The sequence below is a fragment of the Mizuhopecten yessoensis genome, unplaced genomic scaffold (assembly GCF_002113885.1).
Source record: "Mizuhopecten yessoensis strain PY_sf001 unplaced genomic scaffold, ASM211388v2 scaffold716187, whole genome shotgun sequence".
NCBI lineage: Eukaryota > Metazoa > Mollusca > Bivalvia > Pectinida > Pectinidae > Mizuhopecten > Mizuhopecten yessoensis.
Genome location: NW_018479991.1, coordinates 154,932 through 174,273, shown reverse-complemented (window position 1 = coordinate 174,273; position 19,342 = coordinate 154,932). Strand labels below are relative to the sequence as shown.

Genomic DNA, 19,342 nt, shown 5'->3' with positions numbered 1-19,342 from the left:
TAAATAATAAAAATCTTGTGTCCCTTTTTTACTGCGGAAAAGTATTTCTAGATTAATTGGTATGAAAGGATAGATAGGACATGGTAAATCTTGTTTCTGTATATGTTTTCGAATAGCTGAAATAAGTCCTTGGTAATTAAGAAAGTTTGTATTTATACCAAAGAACTGTTGAAACTCCTGAAAAGAGTAAAACGAATTAGTGTCTTTATTGATTAAATCGCTAATAATAATAATTCCTTTATTGTACCAATCCCGATAAAAAATACTCTGAATATCTATTTTAATTACATTATTATACCATATTGGAAAAAAAACAATTTTGGAGAGATGTTTATAGATCATAGTATAAATACAGTTTGCAAAAGGACAACTTAGGAAAGGATGAGTTGCTCTTGAAAATACCACTTTGGTATAACAAAAACATATGTATTGAGGGGAAACTATTTTGTACAGGGATTGGTACAAGAAAGGCGTGGTTAACATATATGATGTTTTAAAAGATGCTTCTGCGGGTTCTTTTTATACCATAAATGCGTTTTCACTTAAATATCAGATTGTGACAAATTTTCTGCAGTACCACAGCCTCACATCTTCAATAAAGGGGTTTATCTCAGCTTATGATCTAACTAAATCCAACATAGTTTGCCCCTTTATACCAGTAATCATACAACCTTTTTTCAAGTATGCCAGAGGTTCGAAAATGTTTTATAATGATTTGATTAGGAATAATGCAATACCAACTGGTAAAATGAAATGGAACCAAATCTTTGATGATATTATTGATACAAAGTGGGCAAACATTTCAAAATTCTTTTCCAAGCTACAAAAAATACAAAGTTTCAGTGGTGTCAGTTCCGAGTGGTTCATCACATCCTGACAACAAATTATTTCCTTTGTAAAATTGGCCTGGTTACCTCCCCTCTTTGTATTTTATGTAATTCTGAAAGAGAAACTATCACTCATATTTTGTGGGAATGTAATGAAGTACAGAATTTACTACAAAGTTTTGAAATGCTATTACAGGCATAACTTATTCCTTTTTCAGTAAACAAAAAATCTTTTCTCTTTGGATTGCTTTCTTTTAATCCTCCTCCTGTCAACAGGGTTGATTATTTGTGTGACACCTTACCAGATAGCTTTGGGGATATTTCTCGTTATAACCTAAGAAATTCCCAACATTTAAGACAACCAAACTTTAGGCTTGAAACAATGCGCAATTCTTTTTTCCCATCAACTACAAAAATGTGGAATGACCTAGATATATCTATAAGGAATTCGGCTTCTCTCAGTTCATTTAAATCAAATATAAAATCAAAAGGTAAACCACAAAATAAATGCTTTCTGGTATGGGGTTCCCGTAAATCAAATATACTTCATTGCCGTTTGAGAAATCGTGCGAGCTCCCTTACCTATGACCTATTTAGAGCAAATTTATCAAATACAGCTGAATGTGCATGCGGTAATCCATGTGAAGACTCTTATCACTTCCTTTGTGTCTGTCCCTTATACACCCAGCATCGTAATCTATTAATAAGAGAGCTTCAACCTGTTCGTGATGATTTAACTTTAGACTTGCTCCTATATGGCGATCCTAAGTTCAGCATTAATGTAAATACCTCAATTGCAAAATCTGTCCAAAATTATATCAGCAAATGTAACAGGTTTGACTGAATGTGATCATCTTTCTCTCTCTATCACTCTTTTTTTTTCTCCGACTCTACCTGTGTTACTATCATTTACTTCATTACTCTATCCGTCTTTTCTTCCACTCTATTTTTCATCTACTCTATCTGTGTTACTATCCTCTACTTCGTTTCGCTCTCCTTCTTTTCTTCGGCTCTATTTTCCATTTCCATATAAAAACATAATTAATGTATATTGCGTAAATTACCTTATCAAGTTATTGTTTATACTCATGTATTTGAAGAAAAGGACTTTGATAAGTTGGTAAAAATTGTGTCCAATTCTTTTGTAAATATTTATTTGCAATAAAATATGTTTAAATCAACAGGGTTGATAATGAAATTATCATTATTATCAAGTAGTACATAGACAGAATGAGGTGTTTGCACAATTCTTTACATATAAATTAATTAATTAACATAATTAAAGACAATTATAGAGTTCAAAAATATATTGCAACTGGTAAGGGTGACTCTGCCAAGGAAAAAATTGATATAGAATGGCGTAAATGGAAAAAAGTTAATTGATTTATAATATAGAGTATACTCTTGTTGTTTTATACTTGTAAATTACTATTATTAGTACCAGTGTTATTGTTATTTATATATCAAGGCTGACAATATTATGTCTTGTCTACCTCCCAACCTTTTTCTTCCACTTTGTTTCTATCTTTTGTTTTCTTTTACTTTTCTTTAAAATCTTCTTTTCTTCCTACATTCTCTTGTCTGTCCAGCCAATAAAGTGCAATATACATTCATGTAAATCTGATCTTATTTATCACTACTTTTATATAGTTTATAATTGAATATATTTTAGATTTACCTCAACTTTTGACGCGGCTAAAAACTGCTTATAACGTCCGGACGAATATAGGATATACATATTAAGTGGGGCACCGTCCGCCGGAGCTCCTATTGTCACATGAATTAAAACATCATAATATATTGACATAGGCGATTTTTAAAAGTAGACCAGTCTCAACTCATTCCCACCTGTTCCCCATCAATAATTAAATACTATTTTATATTGGAAATGGCAATTATTTACTCCAGTTAAAGTGAAACGTATGTGTTTGTGTAAATAATTCTACAAGCCAAATAATTTTATGACTTTTTTATGTTAACTCGTCTAATTTGGACGTCTGAACCAATTAATAAAAGTTGCTTAAACCAATCATTATTTTCTAAAAGAAAAAAATGTGCCTTTAGCAACTTTTGCTTAAAGATATTTTGGTTTAGAGTGAGTACAGACATCATCGTAATGACTTACATCATCGTAAATGGTAAGCTTACCCATAAGGAAGGTTCAACATCATCAACAAGAAAACGTCAGGAAAAACGTTCATTGGAACGGTGGCACAACATTAAAAAACAAGACCGAAAATGTATACTCTGTGTAAAAATGATCTAGGCGACGAATTCTATTATTTATTCAAATGTAAAAATGTAATAACTGTAGAGCTCAGAGAAACATACATTCCTTTATATTATGGAAAAAATCCCTGTCAAGTCAGAATGAGTGGTCTTTGTCATTTTGTAACAAGACAGTATTAAATGGAATTTGCCTTTTGTTGGATTTGTTTAACAAACTGTTGTAAACATATATTACAAGTGTCATCTATTGATAATGTATCATGCACACGGTTTGGTGTACTTGCCATCCATTTTGTCATTGCATGTGTATTATTATATTCCTATACCTCATGTTGTATATTGTAATGTATCTGAGGAAAACAATAAACTTGTGTTTTAAGACACATCGGCACTTCATAAGTTGCAGTAACTTATGTCAACTCCCTTGTACCCATTTGGACAATAAAATATGTTTAAAGTCTAAAAGACATTGGAGAATCCTTTGTAAACCAGATTCTAATCATAGACAGTTGTTGGTAGGAGACGCTGACATCGAATTCTCACATTGTCCAACACTTCGTTAATCGTGAGTCCTATAAGTCTGGGGAAACATGAATTCTCACATTGTCTACACTTCGTTAATCGTAAGTCCTATAAGTCTGGGGAAACAGGTTTTCTCACATTGTCTACACTTCGTTAATCGTAAGTTCTATAAGTCTGGGGAAACATGAATTCTCACATTGTCTACACTTCGTTAATCGTGAGTCCTATAAGTCTGGGGAAACAGGTTTTCCTTTATTAATTTTTAATGAACAAATGAAGAGTATAGTAAACCGCGAGCCCCACGGAGGTACACATCGTTACATCATGTAGGCTTGATTTTAAGTGGTAAAAGTCTGTTGTCAGATTAATTCTTTTTTAAATGACATGAATGCGGTCTCCCAAGAAAAATATTTGTTTTATCCACAAATAAGTAACTAGACTTATTAAAAGTCCATTGCGGACAATTAAATATCCTGTACAGTAGTGTAGCATTATAAGGAAGCCGGGATATGCAATAAATTGCTGTGGTAAGCATGATGAGAAAACTTGAAAAAAATATAATCTCGAGGGTTGACATTTTTCCTGTTACCTATTCCGTCTTTGCGTATTGCAGAGTTATCTTCTCTTTTGAGCAGGGATTGATTGTTTCGTCCTTTGTTTTTTAGAGTAAAGTCATCAATTTTTGAGAAAACGACGTATTTTTCTCACACAACCCAATGACGTACAATCAATACCTGCGCACAAGAGAAGATAACTCTGCAATACGCAAAGACGGAATACTTAAGGTAGGGGATAATTATTTTCTCACATCATTCCAATAAGTACAATATATGTTAAAAAACAACACTTTTTAACATTTGTCATCTGTTATTATCCCGATTTGCACATTCCCTCTTCCGTTAAGAGTTGGTTATGACGTCATATCTTATTGTTCCTGTGACGACATAGTATTGTTTCTTTCTGCGTGCAATCATTTGTACCCTATAGGGATTGACAGAGAAATCATGAACAGTTTTAAAACATGTTAGACAATCAGTCAAATGTGAGAGAAATTGTGATCTAGCAGCCATGACGTACACCACTGATAGATCCCAAGATCTGATGATGAAGTGACGTTATAACTCAAATACCTCACCACGTTAGAAAATCGCGAACAAACCACCAGTTTTCGTATCAAATTCCCCACTCAAAAACCCAGACCAGATAGGCATCATTCTTCCCTCGAACTATACCCGAGTGGAATAAACTCCCACCTGACATTATTTAGAGGCCCACAACGGAATTATTCAAATCAGCCCTCTACCGTCACTTTTCAAACGCAAATTAGACCATCTCGTATCTTTTAAAAACAATCTCTTTCCATGATTCACTCCTCGTCTGACATTTTATCTTCAAATTGTTGAAGTTGGTCTGTACCATTTAGAAGTAGAAGTAGAAACGTGTTTCTATAATTATGCTATATCTAAGTCCGTGATCCAACGCAAGTATTTCGCTCACAACCTAAGGGAATTTACATCTTTTTATGAAAATCTATATTTATATTGTGAATAAAAATCTGTATTTAATTTTCCCAAAATCCAAATATTTTAACTTCAATACCTTAATTACAGTATTCGTGGATCGAGATATGCACAATACTTAATTGTTCTTGTACATTTAAGCCAATTATAATGATATATATATATATAAACTTCAATGCAATTTCATTCATAATATCTTAATTAGACAGACTAAATCAGAGTTTAGGTCACTGTTTATCTGAATAGGTAGTTTGCGTGAAGGGAGATACTAAATTTGCATAATTCATCATCATAATGATGTTATAATTTCTAGTGTCAACCTTTTGCTGAAGCCGTAGACAAGCACAGCTAACTTCTGGTTTTCATTCCGCGTAAATTTTCATGAATCAGCAAGATTTAATTTTGTTGCTCTTGCATAAGAACTATTTTGGTAAACAAAGTTATATTTAGAAACTTAGGCAAGATACTGACGGGTGTATCCGAGGTCTGTCGGAAAGCGGCGAACATCGTTTGCGCATCAATTTGATACACAATGGAGCTGCCGTCATCCAACTTTACGGCCCCGATTATGTATACGCCTGTTCGTATAGTAACTGCAAAACAGAGTTCGCTGATCAGACTTTGACGAGAGGATGACACATTTTCTTTCAATTTGATTGGTTAATCAGCCTAAATGACGTTATATGGGCGGTGGCTTATTCCCTGTAAATGGATCATGGCCTCACAGGAAATAAAGCTGAATTTCTGCAAACGAGAGATTGCATTTTATTTTTCAAGTGTTTGGATTGAAACATCACATATTGTTTGTTACGTTGCATCAATAAAGCGGTTGATAATATGTAAGTTTTTCTGTACAATCAGGAAAATGTGGTGGGGAGAATTTGACACTCGGGGAGGTTGTGTGACAAAAATGTAACTTTATTTAATAATCAATCTGCAAGAACCAATCAGATGGTATCACGCCCGACACGCCAGTCACATGGCTTTGCATTCACCAATGAACGTTGATATTAGTAAAGGCCATATGCTCATTCACCTTTTTTAGATGCGAGCATAGAAAAGCTGAACGATGGATGAAATACTTATTGCGATGTTCGTAGTAAAATATTAAGGTGAGTTAACGAATTAATTTCATTGAAGTTGCTATATTTGTATCTAATAATGCAATATTTTGTCAAAATATGACCTCAAATAACCGAGCAGCTGTACATTTTGCAAGAGTACCTCTCGGCTGGCGACATCGTCGTAAAACGGTGTTGAGGCCCCGACCTAGATCAGCTGAGTTGAGCGTATACTAGGGAATGCAGACTACACAGTGTTTACTACGGCGCTACGGTATCGCATACTACATGGCCTGCAAAATCGCCGCCATTCCTCGAAATGTCGATGAATGAACAAGGAAATATTTGACAAGCTGGTAGGTTTTGCTTATGATTTTCACACATTGTAATAGTTTATACATCCAGAAAATATTTAAGGTTACAAACCGGCGAACTAATGACCGATTCTCACGTCACATGAGCTGCAAATCGGGGGCCAAACCCACTAGGTTAAAAAATCTGTCTTGCTGGCGTGAACGCTAAAGAATGCGGTCGTATTTTGGGTCATGGGCTACCTTGTGTGACATTTCGAATTCACTATTGCATTTAAAGTGTTCTTTTGTACACGTAAGAAAATGGAATTTTTATGTGAAACAATATCTAAATTGAATATGTGAAAGAATCGATTTTAGGTAAAATTCATTTCCTTGTGGCAAGTTGTGTGCCGTATGATGCCAGTTAGTTGAATATGTGAATGATGTGTGTCGTTTCATGATGGAGACGGCCGATAATTACAAGTTTGTAGACAATCTAATACATGTATATTTTATTATTTAGGAAGTGTAATTTATCTTTAAATATTAACATTTCATATATTTCAGATGCTTTATATATATATATAACCGTTATATATGATTGTGAAAATTTGCATTTAACATCAATAATAGCTAGATTCCTGTACTATTTAACTAATTAATGTTGTGTCTATGGACGAGCTGTAAAAGATAAACCTATAGTCTATCTATATGAGGTGTTATGTTCAATAAACTACTCAAAATCCTCTTCCATGTCCGAGTCGGCTACTTTATCTAAATAGTCATATATACCGTCTTAAATTTAAGTTGTGACTTCAAACTCTTTCAGGTGAATCAAGCTCCTAGTCCACCGATAGATAATTTAATCTAATGTTCAACATATGGAAATGATGATGGAAATGTGTTGTCAGAATGGTATTTGCCTTGGGGCAACAAAAGGTCTAAATACAAAACAAAGATAATTGATTTTCTATATGTTTAATGGTATAAACATTTGCTACAGTACTAGGGTCCAGCTGATACCTCAGTTATTCTCAATTTGAGTCAATACTAAATGTTGTGCATTGCACAATACGATTTAAACGTCATCTATAATTCTTTAACTTTTTCCCTGGACCATTTTGACCACAATAAATACAGTTAGATCCGAAGGAAAATATTGTAGTTATTTTTGTTTATTTTCTTTACTTTGCATTTTCCTGTAACAGATGATCATCAATGATTTCCTTTGCCCGTCCTTGCTGACATAATTACATACAGTTAACATGTGCACACCGAGTCCTAGTTGTGGTAATTACTTTGTTATCAGGCCTGATCTCATTCACAATTTGACGGAGCTACTTGGTAGTGGTTCCAAAACTCTAGTATTATACCTTATCTGTACAATAACGTGTTTGATTGGATTATATTGATCACATGACGGAAAAACTACTTGTTTCTATCTTATTCACGCTATCTGACTCTGGCTGCGATAACGTAGCTTCTGATGACGAGAAATTATTTTGATACATTCTGGGGCAGAGGAGACGGTTTTGATACTAAACCTGACTCTATAGAGAAAGAGGTACTACACCAGAGTTTCAGTGACAAAAGCAGATGACCGCAACGGTGGCATATAAACCTGGTCATCTTAACTCTTGTGTTCTTTATGTATTTTAATACAAGTGTAATGAAACTCAGAATTGAACAAATGGATCCACATCGCCTACCCCCTTTCCACAGAGCTGACGGGCTGAAAGGGGTTATTTGGTCATATTGCTTTGAGTCACTTATTCTTTTGAATTAATATATTGATATCAACCATATTGGGTTGGAAACATCCTGGATCAGGTGATGGGAATTCAAAAGTGTACAAGTTGAAGTTGTACCAAGAGCAGACAAAACCTGATTACACAGACAGGTTATAACAGGTTTTGAAAGAGTTGAATTCCCAAACACTTAGCCAGGTGTACTAGTGCTGAGTTTAAAGAGAGAAATACACACATGCTACTAGGATGGCCCTTGTATCTAACCCGACCCCTACATGTATATCTCACCTAGCACCAATGCAAGTGCCTGTGAGCTTGTGGTATTGTGTGTTGTCTGTTGTCTATCCATCATCCGGCAAATTTTATTTAAACAACTTCTTCTAAAGAACTTGAGGACCTAGAGTCACGATATTTGGCCAGTAGATACCTGGGTATCTGAATACCTGAGTGCTATAGAGTTTTCTCAAATAAATAACCTTCACTTACTTTCAAGGTCACAAGGGTGAATGTAAAAACCTTTAAATAACTCTCATCTGAATATCCAGGGGGCCAACAGTGATTGATACTTCATCAGTAGGTACCTGACATGGAGTGCTGTAAAGTGTCCTCAATTAAATGACCTTGACCTACTTTCAAGGCCCAATGTGTTAAAAACCTTTAAACAACATTTTCTGAATAACCATGCCAGTAGACCTTGAGTAATGATATTTGGTCAGTAAGTACCTGGGACAGAGTGCTATTATAAATCTTTCTACAGTAAATAACCTTGACCTACTTTCAAGGCCACTGGTCAAATGTATAAAAATCTTTAAAAAAATTCTTCTGAATAACTAAGAGGCCAAGGGTGATGGCATTTAGCCAGTCGTTTAGTACCTTGGATGTATATTCCGAATTATTTTGACGTTATATTGACTTTTTTCATATCGGTCTGTAGTCGATTGACGTCAGAACTCCGGCCCTCTATAATATGCGGGAAATATGCGCCGAGCGCACTTCAAACTGTTATTTTGGAAACAAATCGTCACTTTCACACACATGTCGCACATAGATCGAAATATCTATTCTTTATGCACTAGGTGGTATCAATTATAGATTAGCATATTATAGAGGGCCGGAGTTCTGACTTTAATCGACGACAGACCGATATGAAAAAAGTCAATAAAACGTCAGAATAATTTGGACTATTGGATATAGTGCTTCGAAATGTCCTCAAATGGATGACCTTGACATATGTTGAAGGTCACACAGGGGTCAAATATGGTATAACCTTTCAATGACTTCTTCTGAATAACTAAGACACATATGGTGATGATATTTGGCCAGTAGCATGCTGTGATGTGGTGCTTTTCCACCCCTGATGTTACCGACTGCATGGCTACTCATGTGGGACACCCCTGCAGAATTGGGGATTTGGTGTGGTGCCCTTTATCTCTTCCTACTTCTAACTACCTTTAATTTCCTAGCACCTTGCTTGGCAAAACCTCACTTTTGGCTTTAATGTTGAACATTCACCAAGCACAAAACACATCACATCTCCAGCACACATGTCACGCAGGCATACACACATAGGGAGATATTAGCCAGGTGGCATTGGACTGAAAAGGCAACTCCTGCGAATTCCTCAAAAATTGTATTGATAAATGTATATGCTAATTGTATCAATTGCATATATATATCTATGTACTGTTAGGCGCTTTAGAGTGGCTTATGTTAGCTAGATTATTGGGTGCTATATCAAATGTTGTATATTATTATTTATTATTAAAATGGTATTTGCGATTTTTTGCTTAAAACGTTCAGCATATAGGGTAATGGCAACAACTGGTTGACCCGGCCCGTTGTCAGTATAATGTTATAATGTGACCGAGCGAATGCTATGCTGGGTGCCTTCAGCATGGTATTTTAGTGAGATGGCACTATAAAGGCGGCATAAGATCCGTGCTATTTCAAGGAGGCAAATACACCAACATACCCTGGCTCCAACACACATACACACATGCATGCATGAATGCATACACAATACACATGGAGGCACATCCTTAAATGACCATAGGTGTTAATAGGAATTTAAACAATATAAAACCAAACCAAACTATAAACTTTCTTCAAATAAATGACCTGGCCCTACTTTCAGGGTCTCGCGCATCATTATGTAAAAACATTACATAAGCAGCTCCTTCCTAAAAATGAAGCTTAAATTTAAAGAGTGCCATTAAAGAAATGACCTTAACCTACTTGACCAAATTTAGTACATTGCATGAAATGGCCTTGGACAAAGAGGACCCAATGAATAAACAGAGGGTTTGGCTGTCAAAGTGCAGCAGGATGGGGTCAATAGAAGTTACCAGAGAACAATCTTCCAATTCCTCCTTCAATACAGATGAAGTGATCTCAATAATTCAGTCTATAACATTCTTAAGCTGGAGATACTACTCAATTTGTTGAAATATTTGCAAAATTCCTTCAATTGAGAGCATTTTCCCACAATTGCTTAAATATCCAGGTGAGCGATACAGGCCCTCTGGGCCTCTTGTAAGTTCTTGGATCATAATTTTGAAAAGGTTGAGATCCCTAACCCATAACTTAATCGCTGGGCATGAAGAGATCAAATTACTATATANCCCCCCCAGCTTCTGGTTAATATCTAGATGCTGGGCACAAAGAGAGGAACTTAATCAAATATGCATACTGTAAGAATTGATCCTATAATGAATGGCCCTATCCCTGGGATTTTATCGGTAACATGTACAGTGGTTGCTTTTATATAGGTGTGTAATGACAAGCTGTCTGGACCTCTTATTACTACAAGGATGTACATGTGTATTTCAAGATTGTTCATGTAGTCAAGTTTCAAGCGTCCTTAAATGACCACAGCTGTTGATAGGACTATAAACAATGCTGAACCAAACCAGACGATTGAATAAAGAATGATCAGATTTGTTATGTCAGATTTGGGAAGAGACTGATTTATCTACTGACTAAATCTCCTTTTAGTTGAAGCTTGTATAATAATTTGGTGAAGACACCTACCTTACCATTGGGATGTATATAACCCTCATTGTTCCTGTGTTACAGATGGTAAAAGTTCACCATGAGTAGTAGAAGAGGAGAATCAAGGTTGAAACGTGGTCGGTCAAACAACTCTCCCCCTCCGACAACAACTAAGGCCACTGGTGAGTTAATTTTATCCCCCTCAAGTAGCATATAAAATGAGGACTTTTAATTAAAAGTTAAACTGAAATAGATGAATTATCATAACAATTTTTTCGCACCTTGATAACGAATTTAGTTTGAAATTAAATGAATATATTAAAAAACAACAATTGTATAGTAACGATAATTTACTAGCAAGGTGAGGTCAATGACGATATGAGATTTATTATAAGAGAGGGACCATTTTCATTCTGGACAGGTGAGAAATGGAGGGGATGGTAGGTTAATGAGCTGGAGGGAGGGGGGTATGCTTATGTGAAGGCTGTCTAAATTAATGTGTTTCACTAAATCTGTTCATTCATATTTTCTTAAAATTAATGAAAAAAGTGCAGAGCTAATAGTCAATGAAAATTAGGCTATACAATTGAATTGCAATGTATCAGATATGAACTTGAGCAAGTCTACAGTAGCTGTCTGAGGTAGCAGTGTACAGTAGCATACGATGGCCATAGGTGATATTTTTGTACAATGAATAACCCCTGTTATATAACATGTATCAAAATTAAAAAAAATATCTAAACTACCTCACTTTGTTACTATGTAATTATGTTTTGTACCTCACTTTGTTACTATGTAATTAGGTTTCGTACCTCACTTTGTTACTATGTAATTATGTTTTGTACCTCACTATGTTACTATGTAATCAGGTTTTGTACCTCACTTTGTTACTATGTAATCAGGTTTTGTACCTCACTTTGTTACTATGTAATCAGGTTTTGTACCTCAACTTTGTTACTATGTTATCAGGTTTTGTACCTCACTTTGTTACTATGTAATCAGGTTTTGTACCTCACTATGTTACTATGTAATCAGGTTTTGTACCTCACTTTGTTACTATGTAATCAGGTTTTGTACCTCACTTTGTTACTATGTAATCAGGTTTTGTACCTCATTTTGTTACTATGTAATTAGGTTTTGTACCTCACTTTGTTACTATGTAATCAGGTTTTGTACCTCACTTTGTTACTATGTAATCAGGTTTTGTACCTCACTTTGTTACTATGTAATCAGGTTTTGTACCTCGCTATGTAGGGTACACAAACACACACTCTGTTTACAAATCTCAATGTCACTGCCACTGGTGAGTATGTTATTAAGTTTTAGCATTGCTGCTCAGTAATTAACTCAGTATTTCACTGCCTACAAAATGTCATGATCGTTGTAGGAAGCAAATCTAAGCGAAGAGCTGCCGCTACATCCGAGCAAACTCCTCCAGAGGTAGTTAAAGCAAAGGAAGAAGCTACAGGAGACTCCGAGGTATCCGAGGCAGCTGTCACCACAGGAACAAAGAAATCTGGGAACAAAAATGGCCAGGATGGGAAGAAATCCATCACCAGCAATCGAGGTTGGTTTTGATAGAGTCAAATATTACTTTTGTCCAAAATTTCAGCTGTATTTGGAAGCAATAATTTAAAATAGATTTCCATTATGTACAAAATTAATTTCTGTCTTTGGGTTGCTTTTTTCAGGTCGTAATGGCAGAAACAGAAAAGGTTCCACAGAAAAAGATAAAACTCCTCCCTTAGTGGCAAAAGACAACAGTCCCTCAGCTGTCATCACAACTCCTTCAGTCATACCACAGTTACCTCCTCCTGTTACAACCTCACAGTTACCTCCCCCTGTAACTTCCACACAGTTGCCTCCCCCTTTGGCTTCTACACAGTTATCCCCCCCTGTATCTTCTACACAATTACCTCCCCCTGGAATTACCACACAGTTGCATCCTCCTGTAACATCCATGCAGCTACCTCCCCCTGTGTCATCAGTGCAGTTACCACCTCCTCATCTTCGAGAGAGCCCTGTATTTCAGCAACCTACCTCTGAGCGTAGTACACCCATAAGTGAACACGTCATGGAGAGAGGCTCTGCAGAGCGTTACCAGACTGACAGGGGCTCTGCAGAGCGTTACCAGACTGACAGAGGCTCTGCAGAGCGTTACCAGACTGAACGGACCCAAGTTGTGTGCACACCAACAGAAGATGAAAAAAGATCAAGAGCTATTCCTCCTAAAAAACGGAAAGGGAACGAGTTTGAGAGTGAATCGTCTCCACTTGGTCCACCAGCCAAGAGACCTATGATTGACTTGATTAATTGGATTAATCAGCGGGTGCTTGCTCGTCGGGATGGTCTGTACCAACCAGGGGAGATCCGTGATATTAAACATAACCGCCACATAGGGATTTTGTTTGACAGTGATAAAAACATGGTTTACTTTAATGATGTGCTTGAACAGAAAAATAACCATGACATTATCAGTGACCATAGTCCAATGGCTGTCATGGTAGCTGTTGGTTCTCGTGTTTGTGTTCGCATCAATCCAGAGGTTAACTATTACTATGAGGGACAAGTAGTGGACAAGAAGTCTCAGCCAATCAGCTATCGTGTAAGAATTCATGGTCTACCAGAAGAAAAATATGAATGGGTGTCACGGGCAGTGCTAAGACTTTTACATCCTCCGTGGCATGAGGAGTTTGAAGAGGGAATCCCTGAACAGGAGACGCCCCCTCCCCCTCCTATGATACAATCTAGTTTTCAGTTGCAGATGCAGGCACATCAGCATGGACAGCATCCTCCTCACCAACCTATCCCTCCTTCGATGGAAGTAAGCCCTCCTTTGAGCCGCCTCATACGCTCACCATCACTTCCTCAGAGCACAAGTAACGAACGCGGGGATTCTTCTGATGATGATATTCAAAGTGAAGAATTTTGCTTTGATTCATCAGGACTTAGTACTCCAAGATCCGGAAGTGCAACACCAGGCTCAGGGTCAAGGTCACAAGGTGATCGAAAAAATCAGCCTCCAAAGAAACGTGACTCGGCTAGAAGTCGCAGTGCTCAGTCATGTGAGAGTGGGAGTCGGTCAAGCACTCCCAGGTCACCGTTGACCACAAAGTACAAAAAAGGGGATGTTGTTTCTACGCCGAATGGAATACGTAAAAAATTCAATGGAAAGCAGTGGAGGCGATTATGTTCCAAAGAAGGATGTACAAAGGAATCTCAAAGACGTGGTTTCTGCTCAAGGCATCTGTCTATGAAAGGACAGAAAAATATGCGGAATGCTCCTCCATTTCCCGGTTGTCGTACAGGGGAACTGAAGGAAGGACAGATAGACTGGAGTGACGGTCGCGGAGAAGGGGAGTATGACCCAGAACACGGACATGTACACAACCGATTTGATGAAACTGAGGCAGCAAACATGTTGGTGTCCCTTGGTAATTCACGTTCAACTACGCCTGCATTTTCACCGACACCTTCCCAGAACCCCTTATCTCCACAGTTAAGTGTGCAGTCTCCTACAAGTGGTCATGGCTCCAGGAATTCTGTCTCGTTTACGCCGATTTCTCCACATCCTCAAACACAGGCATTTATAACCTCTCCGACCCGTAGTTGGAGTTCCTGTGCGTCCAAATCAGGCAGCTCATCCTCGGAACATGTCTCTCCAATAACTCCAAGATTTCCGTCAAATTCCAGTTCTATTCCAATGTTTCATTCTCCGAGTCATGTGAATGAACACTTCCTTCAGAAAATGTCTGCAGTTCAGATGGTTAAACAGGACTCAAAAAAGTGTGATGATTCAGGCATAGAGATACAGACTCAATCATCAAAAACGTCACAGATTCAGATGCCATACATGGCGGGCATGTTGTCCCCAAAACGAGGTTTAACGGGGATCGTGAGAGAGGCTGGCAGTGTGTCATCCATCACACATTATAACCCAGACTTACAAAATCGTAGATTGGTGCAAAGTCACTCGGTCAGTGCTCTCCCTTCTCACCACAGCTTGTCGGAGAACATTGTTGAGCCCAGAGTTTCTCTCAATTCTGTCACCATGGCTACAACTGTTGTTCAACAGTCGGCGACCATGGCAACACTAAAATCGTTGATCAATAGCAACCCACGACAGATGTCAGTAGCACCTGTGTCTTACCAAGTACAGGAGATGGGAACACCACAAACAAACATTCTGAAGAACCAGATGACATCGGTGATACAGCAACAGTTGCAGCATGTTTCCCAGGTAACTGGTACAGCCAGTGTTATTGGAGCAGCATCCCTCTTACCCATAATGCCAGTGGGAGAGGTCACGAGACTGGCGCAGACAGTCACAACCACAGGTAAGGCTTATAGCTTACTTACCTTTACCTAAAGCATACACATACTTGTCACTATTGTGAATTTTCACTCCAGGGAAATGCTGACAGTATCTTGATTTTTACTGTAACATGTATACATGTACATATGTTTCACAGTTCTGAACTTGTGTGCAAATTTAGCTTAAGTGATAACTCTGTATGGTTTAAGGCCACAGTGATAACCCTGTATGGTTTAAGGCCACAGTGATAACTCTGTATGGTTTAAGGCCACAGTGATAACTCTGTATGGTTTAAAGCCACAGTGATAACTCTGTATGGTTTAAGGCCACAGTGATAACTCTGTATGGTTTAAGGCCACAGTGATAACCCTGTATGGTTTAAGGCCACAGTGATAACTCTGTATGGTTTAAGGCCACAGTGATAACTCTGTATGGTTTAAGGCCACAGTGATAACTCTGTATGGTTTAAGGCCACAGTGATAACCCTGTATGGTTTAAGGCCACAGTGATAACCCTGTATGGTTTAAGGCCACAGTGATAACCCTGTATGGTTTAAGGCCACAGTGATAACCCTGTATGGTTTAAGGCCACAGTGATAACCCTGTATGGTTTAAGGCCACAGTGATAACCCTGTATGGTTTAAGGCCACAGTGATAACCCTGTATGGTTTAAGGCCACAGTGATAACCCTGTATGGTTTAAGGCCACAGTGATAACCCTGTATGGTTTAAGGCCACAGTGATAACCCTGTATGGTTTAAGGCCACAGTGATAACCCTGTATGGTTTAAGGCCACAGTGATAACCCTGTATGGTTTAAGGCCACAGTGATAACCCTGTATGGTTTAAGGCCACAGTGATAACCCTGTATGGTTTAAGGCCACAGTGATAACCCTGTATGGTTTAAGGCCACAGTGATAACCCTGTATGGTTTAAGGCCACAGTGATAACCCTGTATGGTTTAAGGCCACAGTGATAACCCTGTATGGTTTAAGGCCACAGTGATAACCCTGTATGGTTTAAGGCCACAGTGATAACCCTGTATGGTTTAAGGCCACAGTGATAACCCTGTATGGTTTAAGGCCACAGTGATAACCCTGTATGGTTTAAGGCCACAGTGATAACCCTGTATGGTTTAAGGCCACAGTGATAACCCTGTATGGTTTAAGGCCACAGTGATAACCCTGTATGGTTTAAGGCCACAGTGATAACGCTGTACAGTTTAAGGCCACGGTGATAACCCTGTATGGTTTTAGGTCATGGTGATAACCCTGTGTGGTTTAAGGCCACAGTGATAACTCTGTATGGGTTAAGGCCACAGTGATAACCCTGTACAGTTTAAGGCCACGGAGATAACCCTGTATGGTTTTAGGTCATGGTGATAACCCTGTGTGGTTTAAGGTCACAGTGATAACCCGGTATGGTTTAAGGCGACAGTGATAACTCTGTATGGTTTAACTTGTGTGCAAATTTAGCTTAAGTGATAACTCTGTATGGTTTAAGGCCACAGTGATAACCCTGTATCGTTTAAGGCCACAGTGATAACCCGGTATGGTTTAAGGCTACAGTGATAACTCTGTATGGTTTAAGGCCACAGTGATAACTCTGTATGGTTTAAGGCCACAGTGATAACCCTGTGTGGTTTAAGGCCACAGTGATAACCCTGTGTGGTTTAAGGCCACAGTGATAACCCTGTATGGTTTAAGGCCATAGTGATAACCCTGTGTGGTTTAAGGCCACAGTGATAACTCTGTATGGTTTAAGGCCACAGTGATAACCCTGTATGGTTTAAGGTCACAGTGATAACCCGGTATGGTTTAAGGCCACAGTGATAACCCTGTATGGTTTAAGGCCACAGTGATAACCCTGTGCAGTTTAATTTGTATCTTAAGAATTTCAAATATACCAAATTCAAGTAGGATAAACATGATAACCATCAATGCGAGATTGTTTACTAAGTGATCTTGTCCACGAGATTCCTCGGTTTCTTTGTCTAAGGTATGTTTAGTAGTAGTACTGGCAAGCATCATGTATGGGTGGCAAATATCACTACAATCAATAATGATATGTGGGGGTGTTATTAGTGGAAAGGGATCAGATATCACTACAATCAATACTGATATGTGGGGGTGTTATAACTGGAACGGGATCAAATATCACTACAATCAATACCGATATGTGGGGATGTTATAAGTGGAACGGGATCAGATAATAAAAAAATTGATTTTGTCATCCTGTCACTTGTTTTCATTTCAAAATCTGCACTGCATGTGAATGGCAACTCATATGATTGGTGAACCAGTTAATAAATCCTCCTTGTATTGTAAGAATCCTTGTACATACAGATCTTCAGTGACTGACACTTCATAAAATATGAGTGAGCTAGTGACAAGTACATCCGTCTTATGAAAGATTTCAATATTTCAAGCATTGTCAGGTGCACACAACATGCGATTCATTTTGACGTAAAAATGATTGTATTGTACTGATTAAAGAGCCATAGGTTGCAAGTGGTACCTACTGTATCATGAAGTTAACTTGCCTTGGTTAACAATCGATCACCAGCTGGGAAACCTCTGCTTTATCATTATAAGCTATACCCAGAGATATTTGAATCAGCTACAATCACTCTTTGAGAAAATGGGAAAACCAGCAGGTTTCCTAAAACAAGTGGATCAAGAGCTGGTGAAAATGGATTTTTGTTGTTTTTCTCTTGTTTATTAATAATCAAACAAGATATTGACATAATACTTAACTTAATAATACTTTGATACTTAATAAAACAGGTTAATGAACATTTTCATTGTAAATATATCTATAACAGCTTTTTATTTTTTTCACTTTGTTCATACTTTTAGGGGGGATGAGTCCAAAATCGGTGATCAGCTTGATGCCTGGTTAGTTATTTCAGTTCCCCGTTCTCTGTGGAAGAAGGCACTTTTATTAGCATCATTCAGATCTGTCCCACAGTGATTCAGTTGGTGTGATATAAATCCACAATCTCGTTTGTTTCAGACTTTATGAGGTTTGTCTAAAATTATATAATCGAAGGAAAAAAGAATTTAAAGGTAAGGTACTAAATCAGGTGTCAAAACTTTTTTATGTTTAGAAACTGAATCGAAGAAGCCTGTTCCAGTGTTTCCCTGGCATTCACTTGTGCCGTTTCTGACAAACACACGAGGAGAGCAAGCACCATCTAGTGGCAGTCATCAGCAGCCTCAGGAACCGTCGCCCACACCTAACTCACAAACTACACCAGCACAGCTTCCAGCTGCCAACAGCACACCAGAGGGGGCTCACCAGAGTGTGTCAGACGCTGGAGGTAAGGGCACAGGTTGTCAAATGTTGTAAGTAAGGGCAGAGTGTGTCAGACGCTGGAGGTAAGGGCACAGGTTGTCAGATGTTGTAAATAAGGGCAGAGTGTATCAGACGCTAGAGGTAAGTAAGTAAGGGCAGAGTATGTCAGACGCTGGAGGTAATTAAGGGCACAGGTTGTCAGATGTTGTAAGTAAGGGCAGAGTGTGTCAGAAGCTGGAGGTAAGAGCACAGGTTGTCAGATGTTGTAAGTAAGGGCAGAGTGTGTCAGACGCTGGAGGTAAGGGCACAGGTTGTCAGATGTTGTAAATAAGGGCAGAGTGTATCAGACGCTAGAGGTAAGTAAGTAAGGGCAGAGTATGTCAGACGCTGGAGGTAATTAAGGGCACAGGTTGTCAGATGTTGTAAGTAAGGGCAGAGTGTGTCAGAAGCTGGAGGTAAGAGCACAGGTTGTCAGATGTTGTAAGTAAGGGCAGAGTGTGTCAGACGCTGGAGGTAAGGGCACAGGTTGTCAGATGTTGTAA

General features: G+C 38.1%; 1 protein-coding gene across 4 annotated transcripts in view; it reads left to right on the top strand.

Moving 5' to 3' along the window:
- Positions 1-6,134: 6,134 nt before the first annotated feature.
- Positions 6,135-19,342, top strand: part of LOC110442002 (protein capicua homolog) — a 41,679-nt gene continuing 28,471 nt past the window's right edge. For 2 of the 4 annotated variants that reach the window (XM_021485381.1, XM_021485378.1), the window contains exons 1-5: positions 6,244-6,515; positions 11,276-11,373; positions 12,579-12,758; positions 12,883-15,528; positions 18,613-18,825. In XM_021485381.1, coding sequence (XP_021341056.1) covers positions 11,292-11,373; positions 12,579-12,758; positions 12,883-15,528; positions 18,613-18,825 — 3,121 coding nt within the window. In that variant the 5' untranslated portion in view covers positions 6,244-6,515; positions 11,276-11,291. Of the gene's footprint in view, positions 6,211-6,242; positions 6,516-11,275; positions 11,374-12,578; positions 12,759-12,882; positions 15,529-18,612; positions 18,826-19,342 lie in introns of those variants that run through there. The other 2 variants (XM_021485379.1, XM_021485380.1) reach the window with 2 other exon arrangements.